Raw genomic sequence first — 12,297 nt, 5'->3', positions numbered from 1 at the left:
CATGTGTTTCACAACCAGCAGTATCCCGCCGTAAATAAGAACTGTGTGGTTGATGTTGAGGCTCATGTAACATTTTCTCGTGAGACAGCACCCCGGTGGCACAGCGAAACCTCGTCAGGTGCAGCATGCTACCAGTGCATTGATCTCGAGGCCACGCTGGATGCAGAAAATGTTTTGAGAATGGCGAATAAAGTGTGGCTTTTCAGTGATTGTCTATATCATCAAATCTTATTAGAGGTGGCTTTTTGCTCCTGTGACAAAAACGAAAAAAATGCAAACTTACCTCTTCGTATTTCTAGTTTTGCTGTCGATGATCCACTTCCAATTTGATGCCTGGTTGTAGCTGCTGATTCACTCGTGCGCGTGGCCCTTCATGCACATGTTGACACGAAGGCACTCCACGTTTAACAGTCGTAGTTTGCACATTGAAACTATCACCACCCTATCGAAACCACTCATAGGTGCCTCACCGCACGGTGGCACATTGGCGTGAGTGGCCGCCTGAAGTAGCAAGGTTGCTTTTGAACGATAGAACAGCCGTGAACACTCATTCGTGTGTAAGTGCGTGTGTGTGCGTTTGCAGGCGCACGCATTCTCAGCCACATGACATTGAGAAGAAGGACCAATAGCATGCGAGCAATTCTGATGTAGCGGCCGGTTTCCTCCTCGCTCTCTTTTTTTCTCGCGTGCACTGCATCACCAGCATTTTAATATATGCAGTCTGGCCACATTTCAAGCTTGAATAAACAGAATCCTTTACGGCATAAGCAGCAATTTGCCATGGCATTCCTTGATGATATCTTGGTGCACTCTCCGACAACAGAAGATCAACTGGTACATGTCCGTGAAGTTCTCTAACGCATCGTGAATGCAGGGCTTACAATTAATATCACTAAAGTACAACAGTGCACTCAATCCCCCATCTTTCTCCGTGACTGCAGACTTTCTCGGTGGCGTTTTTTCAGGAGAGTGCCGGCCAGACCCAGATAAGGAGTATGCAGTGGCAGAGTACACACAACCATGTAACAGAAAGCAACTGCAGGCACTTCTGTGCTTGGCCGGATTCTACAGGAACTTTCACAATTTTCCGTCACTGCTAAGCCATTGACGAACTTGCTCAAGCAGCAACAGCAATGGCACTGGACGAGCATTGAAGAACAGCCATTTGTAACTCGTCGTGCAATGCTGGCAACAGATGCATTTCTGAGCTTGCCAGACTTCAATGCACCATTCGTACTTGAAACAGATGCCAGTAGTGTGGGTATAGCAGCAGTGCTGCTGCAACGTCGGTATAAGATTTTTAAGTCAGTTTCATTCATCAGCAGATGCTTGTTGAATTCGGAGCAGAATTACACAGTGCAGAAGTGGGAGTGTTTGGCCGTTGTATGGGCTGTGGAGGAACTTCAACCTTATTTGGAATTCACAGAACTTGAAGTCTACTGTGATTATGCATCATTGGCCTCGATGCATTATTGCTTAGTTGCATGATCTTGGTTGTTCCAAACTGCCAAGCTTTCCAGTGAATCGAAAAATAATAAACGATATTTTGGTTACACTATGAAACGAAATCTTACTGAACGAGCAGTATTTAAAACTGCGAAAGTTGGTAACGGTTCATAGCTAGTCGAGGTAAACAGTGCAAAAAACGAAGACAGAAAAAAAGCAAGGACACAAGACGAGCCCTAGTCACTGAACGTTTTGGTGACGTTTCTGTTCCGACCAAAAATATATAAATTTTTTTCTTTTTGGCTTTCACTCGGTGTTGGCACACTGATTTGTACACTTGCCAAGCATTGTTGGGAGCTGAGAGTCGCAATATTTAATGCTCGCCCATGCGACCACCATTCTGACGAGCCTATACCAGAGTGGGAAGCATAGTGTTACTTTGAGAAACTTCACTTTTGCCACGTTTGCGGTGCTGTCTTGTATTACAAGAAAAAAAGGGACGGGGTTCTTCGAAATTATAGGCATTTTTGAGTGGCTGCCAGGAGTCTACTGAGAATTATTATTAGTACTTCACAATAAACATAACTTCCTTTATTGCTATGGAACATAGAGGAACTGCTTGCCGCTGCATGCAAGACACAATAAGAACAGCAGCAAGTGCAAGGACACCAAATATGGATTGCCTTGCTCTCAGGTTAATGAAGCAACATTTGGCACTTAAATGGGGCCAGTGTCGCTTCCTGAGAGCTTGTTTGTGCAGTTCCGTTCTAAAGTGTCGAACTGCGAGGCCTTAAGCTCTGTAATTTCGTACAGCAGGAGTGGCAAACCTATCTCAGGCAAAGGGCCGCTTTGTATGAAGCTGACACAGCGGGGGTCTTACTGGGTTGGCGGCAAAGGGAAAGAAGTTGATGCATTGGGAATACTTGTGACAAAGTTGCACTTCACCAACATAGGTTGACAACCCCATTTCGGGTAAAAAATGTCAAGTATGCTTATGGATAGGCAGTAACGGAGGGAGGGAATAGGTTCTGAGATTTGGCTGGGGGTCGCATATTACCGTCTCATGGACAGCAGGTTGCCAACCCCCGTCTTACAGCATACTGCAACAATTAAATACACAGTGAGATAGGAAGAAAGGATGAATGCATCATTCACAGCACAACAAACATGGAGGCAAGATAAAGAAGGAGGAGCGACCACACGGACACACCTTTTCAAGAAACAGGGACTTCCTCTCGCCCACGCTTGATGAGGCTGCTTCCATGGCCTGGTTGAGCTGCTGCAGCCTACAGAGGCAAGACAATTCTGTTGCAGCCCACCACACACAGGCACAAAACAACACTAACAAGCAAGCCACCAGATTACAGCTCTCTGCGCATGCGTTCGTCAAAATCAGTAAACAATCATCACACTTGCGTGTCAACAAGCTGAAGCTCATTTTAGTCAAATGAAACGGACGCATCACTAATGTAACCCATGCCTCTCTTCTTAATGTGAAACATCTGTAATAACGTTCACACTAATGTGTCGTTGCTTATGGCTAATATCTTGATCTATTATCTTGATTACATTGTAATATGATGGCTTGTTTTTTTGAATAAAAGGTTGAAGTTTAGCGCACGACCTTCCTGCTTCCTACTACTTCTTTTCTCTGATCTGTGTTTTTCAAGTTTGGGCTGCTATGTACACCTCTGACAAACAACAAGTCTGTAGGGGTTGTTGTAGGCCTTTTACGCAGGCCCGAACGTGCTAGAGCGTTTCGACTAGAATATAACTAGTTGGTTCATTGCACTTCGGCAAAATATTGTTCCCCGACTTGATTACATGACTGCTGAGAGAGTGTAAGGGGGAGAGGCCACAGCCTCTTAAACAGGCCCGAACGCACTAGAGCATTCTGTTACGAAGGCGCACCGCCGACGAGGTCACGAAAGGCGCCACGAAACTCGACGCTGCCAAGGTCACCGGTCGCGCCGACAGCAAAAGGGGCTCGAAAAAACAAGAGGCTTATCTGACACATAGATTTACTGCTGGCGACGCGCCGCAGGGATTTTTTTTATAGGCACCGGGTGGATCTTTTGAGTCACCAACGTCCAACCAGAAGTGCCGCTGGCCGTGATGTCAGAACCCTCCAATGGGGCCCACCGCTGGGCCGCGTCATGCTCATCAAATCCGAAGCCGCTGCACAAGGTTGCATCCAAGGACGAGTGACATTGCCACGCATTGCGTAAGACTCACCAGACTGGAAGGCGTCGATTGCTTCGACTGGCTCGTGGGCTGAGGGAGCTCGCTGTGCATTGCGTGACAGACCAGCGCCGCCGCTTGACGACGTCGTTGAGTCGATTGCGTCAGGCGGGTTCGATCGCTGGTTTTGACACAGATTGCATTTGCAGAGGCATTGATGTTCAATGTGGACTTCCAGGCGTAACAGTTCTGACTAGAATACAACTAGTTGGTTCATTGTACTTCTGCAAAATCCTCTTCCCCGACGCCATCACATGACTGCTGTGAGAGTGTAAGGGGGAGAGGCCACAGCCTCTTAAGCAGGTCAGAACGCACTAAATCGTTCTGACTAGAATACAACTAGCTGGTTTATTGCACTTCTGCAAAATCTTGTTCCCCGACGCCATCACATGATTGCTGAGAGAGTGTAAGGGGGAGAAGCCAGAGCTTCTTACGCAGGCTCATGGTGTAAGGATATGTTAGGTGCTGACACTCGCCGCTATGCGCAAGGAGAGGGTGTGGGTAGTTAGTGTGCGCCGATGACCTCGATCTACAAGTAGTTGCCATCACTCGAGTTGAGATGGCGCTACTGCATGACGTGCCAAGTATTCGCACAGCGCTCATTCAGAAATACGTGCGCTAAAAGCATCTTCCTGAAAGCTTTGTGTGCATAAGATTTTGTGATTTAGAAATGCATCACCCTGTGTCTGTGAGCCCTGCCAGTGATTTGTTCAGCTAATTCACGCTTTGTGATTCAGTGCGTGTAGGCATTGGCGATGTATATGACATCGAGTACACGTCAGTGACCTTGTCGCTGGCTGCGCCTCGAAATGGGCAAATGTTGTTTTGTCTCAAGTTTAAGTCGGGGTATCGGATTTGTACGAAGCATGTGTTGCTTTTCAAGGTTACACGTGAACCAGAGTGCATTGATAAGGAGCGACGAGCAATCCCGAAAGTTGACAGAGCCTTGCAGCCTACTGACCACGTGTGCGCGAAGCATTTCCCCTAAAAAGCGATCTCTGCCACATATCATGCAGAATACAAGGGAAACAACCTGTTGCACGCACCAAAGAAACCTACGCTCACTTCAGATGCTGAGCCTGCCAGTTTACCAGGCTTTCCAAAATACCTGACTCTGCAGAAAAAAAACCAAGAAAAAACATGACAACTCAGCGAAAACGACTGGCTCTATTGCCGACTTTTTAGAAGCGAAGGGGGCCAGAAGGTTAAACTGCATCTGAAGTGCCTGACACGACTGCTGAAAGAACACCAAATTTATTGTGTGTAGAGACAATTTTCCCAAGGCATGGTAAAGATGAATCAGCAGGCATGCATGCAAAAGGTAGCACTTTTACTTTATCAGAGATGGGCCTCCTCCAAGTAAAGGGGAGGATGCTTCTCAACAAGGCACTGACAGTGTGGGCCTATGCGTTACCGACTCAGTTCTTCGTCATGCAGGAATACTAATTTCTTGTTCTAAATTGAGATGACACATTTTTTAGCTGCCTCATGTATGCGTATTGGGACAAAGGAAGAATAAATGCAGAGAAACCAGTGGACATAAATTATTGTACATACTAATTCTGTAATGCAGGTGTTGTGATTATAATTCTGTAATGCAGGTGTGATAGAGGGCACGGCAACGTCCATGCGAACGAAATGCCTAAACTGCCGCCGTTCGTCTTCCAGGTTGTGCCGTGGATTTTGACAGCGATCGCGACAAGCGGATCTGATGGGACGCCTTTCCTGCTTCCTCATCTCAGCCTGGTTTTGGAAGATGCGCCGTGGATCAACGGAGCACCGGCCTCAGTGACGTCACCGGCAGCGCAGTTACTTAAAGAGCAGCACATCAAGCAACTCCTCAGAGGGCACGGCAACGTCCATGCGAACGAAATGCCTAAACTGCCGCCGTTCGTCTTCCAGGTTGTGCCGTGGATTTTGACAGCGATCGCGACAAGCGGATCTGATGGGACGCCTTTCCTGCTTCCTCATCTCAGCCTGGTTTTGGAAGATGCGCCGTGGATCAACGGAGCACCGGCCTCAGTGACGTCACCGGCAGCGCAGTTACTTAAAGAGCAGCACATCAAGCAACTCCTCAGAGGGCACGGCAACGTCCATGCGAACGAAATGCCTAAACTGCCGCCGTTCGTCTTCCAGGTTGTGCCGTGGATTTTGACAGCGATCGCGACAAGCGGATCTGATGGGACGCCTTTCCTGCTTCCTCATCTCAGCCTGGTTTTGGAAGATGCGCCGTGGATCAACGGAGCACCGGCCTCAGTGACGTCACCGGCAGCGCAGTTACTTAAAGAGCAGCACATCAAGCAACTCCTCAGAGGGCACGGCAACGTCCATGCGAACGAAATGCCTAAACTGCCGCCGTTCGTCTTCCAGGTTGGTTTTCAAACTACTGTTGTCACTTACCGTAGTGATAATAGATTTTTGATTGTCCTGCCGTGCCCTCATAGATGTTCCTTGATTCTTGTTGATTGCTGGTCTGTGTTGCTGCGGTTGTTGATGGCGGGGGATGTCGAAGAAAACCCCGGCCCTACTGTGGCCCAGCAGCTACAGACTATTTTGGAAAATCAGGCAGCATTTGACCGTCGGTTGACTGACATTCATGATCAATTAGCCCAGATACAGACAAATACCGATGGATTGGCTGGCTTAGCTGCTTCAGTCCAAGAACTTAACGCAAAAATTCAAGTTCTGGAACATACTGTAAAAACACAGGCAGAAAGGCTAAGTGAACTTGAAAACAGAAGTAGACGCAATAACCTCTTGGTTTTTGGCGTAAAGGAAGGCAGCCCGGAATCGGAGTCAGACCTGAAAGTTTCTGTAGTCGACAATATATTTGGCAAAAAACTGAACGTCCATGTTAAAACAATAGAAAGAATTCATAGATTGGGCAAGCAACGGCCGGGGCATATTAGACCAGTCATAATGAGGTTCTACGATTTCAAAGAAAAAGATGCTATACTCCGAAACTGCAGCAAACTAAAGGGAACTTCTATTAGCGTGAGCAATGATTATTCGAAGGAGACGGTCGCGGTGCGGAAAAAGTTGTGGGACAGCGCAGCTGCGGACAGGGGCAGCGGAAAGAAGGTATCGCTAGTTTATGACAAATTGAAGGTAGGCGAAAGCTTATTCACTTGGGACTACAACCGAGATGAACGCCAACCATATCGTAAGGAGCGATATGATAAAGGATCGCCGGCAGCAACGCGCAGCTCTGACAGCGTTGGCGGCGCCCCGGTGGGAGGGGCAGTGGCTGCACCGTCACATGCGTAGCTAGTGCTTCTCCTGTTCAATGCTCGTAGTCTTGTTAATAAGGTAACTGAACTCGAACATTTATTGCTGTCGAGATCTCCCTCTGTGGTGATCGTAACAGAGACTTGGCTAAACAACGATATTCCGAATGATGTGGTTGTTCCTCCTGGGTACAGAGTGTTTCGCTGGGACAGAAATTCCCGTGGTGGGGGCGTTGCAATTGTCATAAAAAAATGTATCTCAGCAGTTCCAATTAATTGCAATTTATCGGAATCTGTATGGTGTAAATTTACGTACGCGAACACCAATTACCTTATCGGAGCCGTATACAGACCACCTGCCACTTCGCCCGAGTTCCTGGAAGACCTTCAGACGTTTTTGAACTCAAATGTAAACAAGACAACAAAATTAGTCCTGGCCGGAGACTTTAACCTACCAAATATAGACTGGATTTCTTTATCGGCCGGTAATAAGGATGCTACTAGCAGTGAAAAGTTATTTGAAATAATGATCAGCCATAACCTAACCCAAATTGTTCAACAGGCCACTAGAGTAACATCGGGTTCTCAGTCACTGCTAGACCTGGTATTCCTTTCGGGCACTATAGAGGACTTCAGTGTTACGGTCGAAGACGGCATATCTGACCACAAACTGATTTCGGTTGAGATTCTATGTGGTACAAAACCTGGAAAACGACCCTTCGTTCGGGTGCCTGTTAGTGACTACGGCCGGGCAGATGACACGTCAATATTAGACTTTTTGGAAACTGCTTTTGATGATTTCAAGCAAGCCTCTGATAGCGAGCCAGTTGATTGTTTGTGGCAGAAATTCAAATCAATAATTAACAGCTGTATAGAAAGGTTTGTTCCCATTCGATTGAAAAAAACAAGGAAGACTAACCCCTGGATCACTAGAGATGTTATCCACACTAAACGCAAAATAAAGAGATTACGCAAAAGACAAGGCCACTCTGAGCAGATTTCCCAACTACGAGCAGCGTTGAAAATCCAAATCTCCAAGTCCAAAAAAAAGTTCTTCAATGAAACGCTTTCTGGGTTCTTGCGCACTTCGCCTAAAAAATTTTGGCTATACTTGAGCGATAGGAAAGAAGCGATTGAACATATCGCGGTTGGCTCTGATGTTGTAACCCAGAAACAAGATATAGCTAATGGTTTCAATCGCTTTTTCCAATCTGTATTTACAAAGATGGCATTCACGGATGAAGATAAGGAAATGGCCGATACTTGCACATGCGCCATGGATCCAGTTTCATTTGATCAAGCGGGCGTGTTTCAGCAGCTACTTAATTTGAACGAAAAGAAGGCTAATGGACCGGATGGAATACCAACTGTGTTTTTGAGGCGGTATGCGGAGTGGATGTCGTTTTACTTAGTCATTATCTTCGAAAAATCACTCTTGACACATTCGCTTCCAAAAGACTGGCTGAGCGCCATTGTGAAACCGGTATTTAAAAGTGGCAACAGGATGCTTTTTACCAACTACAGGCCAGTGTCTCTGACGTGTGTTTGTTGTAAGGTTTTTGAACACGTCATTGCCAAACAGATGGCTATTTTCTTGGAGACAAATGGGCTGATATGTAGGCAACAGCACGGGTTTAGGCAAGGGCTTTCCACGTTATCCCAACTGATTGAAACTCTCCACGATTTTGCCGCTGCCGTAGATAACAGAGAACAAGTCGACGTGATATGCATAGACTTTGCAAAAGCCTTCGATAAGGTCTCCCACCATAAATTGCTCTTCAAGCTCAAACGAACAGGCGTAAATGAAAATATCCTGAAGTGGATTGAAGCATACTTAACGAACCGCAAGCAGTTGGTACGAATTGATGGGTTTGAGTCTGAATCACTTGATGTTTATTCCGGTGTGCCCCAAGGCTCCGTGTTGGGCCCATTGCTGTTCTTGGTGTATATAAATGATGTTGTTGACATTGTTAACCCTCCTGTAAAAATTAAATTGTTTGCTGATGATTGTTTAATCTATGCCCCAGTGACGTGTGCGAATGACCAAATTGTAATTAATGATTGTCTTGATGATTTTCAAACATGGTGCGACAAATGGGAGATGAAAATAAATTATTCTAAGACAACATATACGCATATAACTACCAAGAAACACGTTTTACCATTTACGTACAGCATTGGACCTAATTATTTACCGCAGGTGTGTGCATTTAAGTATTTGGGAGTGCATATTACGAATGATTTGAAATGGCGTGCACATGTCGAGAATGTATGCTGTGCCTCTTACAGAAAACTGCGTTTCTTGCGTGCTAAATTACCGAATGCTACGAAAGACGTCAAGCTGCTTGCATATAAAACATTTGTGCGCCCTGTTTTAGAATATGCTTGTGCTGCCTGGAGCCCCCACCAAAAGGATTTAATAGATAAACTGGAACGAATTCAGAGACTTTCCGCGCGATTTATATGTTCGAAGTATAAAAGGACTGATTCGGTTACCGAGATGCTAAAATTAAGTGGTTTGGAATCTCTAGAAATTAGACGACAAAAGCAGCGCCTAAAAGTATTTTTTCAGATATTGCATGGTCAAATAAAAATAGATAGAACAATTTACGTACACCCCCCGCATAAGCTCAGCAGCCGGATCAATCATGACGCGGCAGTTCGCCCCTTCGGTGCTCGCACGGACGTCTTTCGCAAATCTTTTTTCCCTGATGTTATAGAAGCGTGGAATAAAATTGCCGCGACATATTGTTGAAAATTCTGACGTTAAAAAATTTGAATGTGCTCTTGATGTTTACTTTGCCGAGCAATGAATATGCTATTGTGTTATTGTTCAAAGTGCTGAAAATATCAATGTCTGTATTTACTTTCCATATCCTATGCTTCCCTCCCTGTAATGACCCTCAAGTGAGGGTTGACAGTATAAATAAATAAATAAATAAATAAAATAATTAGTTTTCCATGCTTGATGTGGTCAAGCCAGATTTTCTCGTTTTTTTTTTAATGTCTCTAGCTCTTCATCATAACTATCTTGCAACAGTGCAGGCACACTTTCGACTTCGGTACTTGTGACCCTTTAATTATGACTTATGACACCTTTTAATTATGAATTCGAAGGCCTTAGATATTTTTAGATGCCTCATCAAATGCGAAATATATTTGTCGGCACACCGTGCAGTGGCGTAAGGGTCGAGCTGCACAAGATATACTGCTTTAGGTAGTGCACTCGCTTCTACTGTCTCATAAGCACTTCAAGTTCAACTCTGCACGACCTAATAAAATAGTGCAAACTATGGCTGATGACACTGGCTCAACAGCCCCGACATGGGTGTGGTACTAACGGTTAACCCGGGGTCAACTTTCGGGACCCAATGAAGTTTTCCCACCATATCATGCTACGTACACTGCCAGAGGCCAAAATCTGTGTAAAGCTAACAGTAAAACTGCCAAAGATAGTGTGTCAATTTAGGTTTTTAATAGAATGTGTGTAAGTTTCCTGATACATTATTGGAAAGCCTTGTGACGAAATTTTTAATTAATTTTGCTGTGACAGAACACGAAAGTTATATCCGCACGCGCTCAAACACACAAACACACACACACAGGCACACACACACACACACACACACACACACACACACACACACACACACACACACACACACACACACAACACACAAGCGCGCAGACTATTGCCTTCCTAATAGCTAGTGTGCCTTTGCCCTCGGGCTGCTATCCTTATTGCAAATACCTCAAATTTTCTCTCATGGACAACGCTGTTTTTTTTTTGTTGTTGTTGTTCTGAATCAAAGATGCCGACGCCGACACTTCCAACACCAGAATTTCAACGAAACGAGATCTTTAGTGTTCTTGCGTCAAAATGCAACCGCTTTCCGCAGGCCAACCATAGCTGCCGTCAGTGCATTTATATCACAAAAACACTGTTAGCAAATAAGCTGCATATAAAATTACGAAATAAATTTCATTAGAGCAGAGTCACAATGTATTAATTTATTGACATCTATTTACATCTGTATATCGAGCATTATAAATCAGCGAGGCACCGCAGCAATAACCCTCTACTACCGGATCGAGTCGCTTGCCAGTGAGCGCGTTGACCCACCCTCCGTGAGCGCCATCAGTTGCATCAAATGGAAACAGCCCAGGCGGCGAACACAATCCGTACGCGGCACCGGGCACTGCAGTGTCATCACTGAAATCATTCTTACACCGTGAGCAGGCCCAACGCCCTAAAGCGTGCTGACTACAACACAACACACTGGTTCATTGCATGTCTGCAAAATCTTTTTCCTTGACGCCATCACATGACTGCTGAGAGAGTGGGAGGGGGAAAGGTCACAACCTCTTAAGGAGGGACCCGGGTCCTAGAATGGTTAAAAATGACCAAAAAGTCGATTTTTTTCGAATTTTTCTTCTTATACATAGGTGTTCTAAAATTGTGAATGCTAAATTCGATCAATAAATGGTTAAAATTTGTTATAAAGTCATCACGGAAATCTCGAAACACCTCGCATAAAGTAAAATTTGTCAAGACTTCGCACGCGCCGCCGGCGAAGCAGCCGGCAGAACGCGGCCATCTTGAGCTCGTTTTGAAGCTGATTTTTTTGTGTATATTTTGCCACTCTTCAAAATGATGTTGCATGAACGAAACAGCTGCCCTCGCCCTTTTTTTTGAAGCCCCCTTCCCGATCACTCATTGGCCGGAGTGTGCACGTGCCAGGCGATCGCCTTGTTTCTTTCTTCCGCTTGGCTGATGCGACGAAGCAGGCTGCGATTTTTTTTCCTGGTTGTTTTTCGGCCGCTAGCTTCGGTCTCGCGCGTGTGTTCGACTGCTTCCTACTCGTGCTACTCGACCGAGGCAACGACTTTCGGTGTTTTTGCCGGCATGACTGGTGACGCTTGTCTAAAAAATACATGCCACACGTATGGCAAGATACGAAGGAGTCCGTGGAATGCACCGCAGAAGAAAGTCAACAACGTGCGGCCGAGTTCACCCGATGGGTCCGAAGCACTGCATTCTGACGACGGCGGGCAGCCGCGGGCACTTGTGTCCGAAACGGTGCACTCTCCGGGAGCTCAGCTGTAGCATCTTCTCGAATTGTCTCGTCGTCGGATCACCTCGAACTTCCAGTAATATCAAAGACCACATCGGAACAGCATTTTATTCCAAGGACAAGTTCGCTGAGTGCACCAGGAATGTGGTGAGCGTGAAAGTATCCCTTCCCCGTGGGGTGTGCAAGATGCCTATTCAAACCCAGTGGAAGCCTTGAAGGAGTTCCCCGTGGGGTGTACAAGATGACTATTCAAACCCAGTGGAAGCCTTGGAGGAAACACGACGGAACACATTTTCAAGCTACTAGAT

General features: G+C 45.8%; 1 protein-coding gene across 2 annotated transcripts in view; it reads right to left on the bottom strand.

The window, feature by feature from the left end:
• The window catches only part of LOC119173528 (dnaJ homolog subfamily C member 2), a 301,565-nt gene that overhangs the window by 113,570 nt on the left and 175,698 nt on the right, over positions 1-12,297 (bottom strand). For both annotated transcript variants that reach the window (XM_075896473.1, XM_037424336.2), the window contains exon 12: positions 2,657-2,732. In XM_075896473.1, the coding sequence (XP_075752588.1) occupies positions 2,657-2,732 (76 nt within the window). The remainder of the gene's footprint in view (positions 1-2,656; positions 2,733-12,297) is intronic.

This window comes from Rhipicephalus microplus, chromosome 5, assembly GCF_043290135.1.
Source record: "Rhipicephalus microplus isolate Deutch F79 chromosome 5, USDA_Rmic, whole genome shotgun sequence".
In the NCBI taxonomy this organism is placed as follows: domain Eukaryota; kingdom Metazoa; phylum Arthropoda; class Arachnida; order Ixodida; family Ixodidae; genus Rhipicephalus; species Rhipicephalus microplus.
This window is presented reverse-complemented; position numbering and strand designations above follow the sequence as displayed.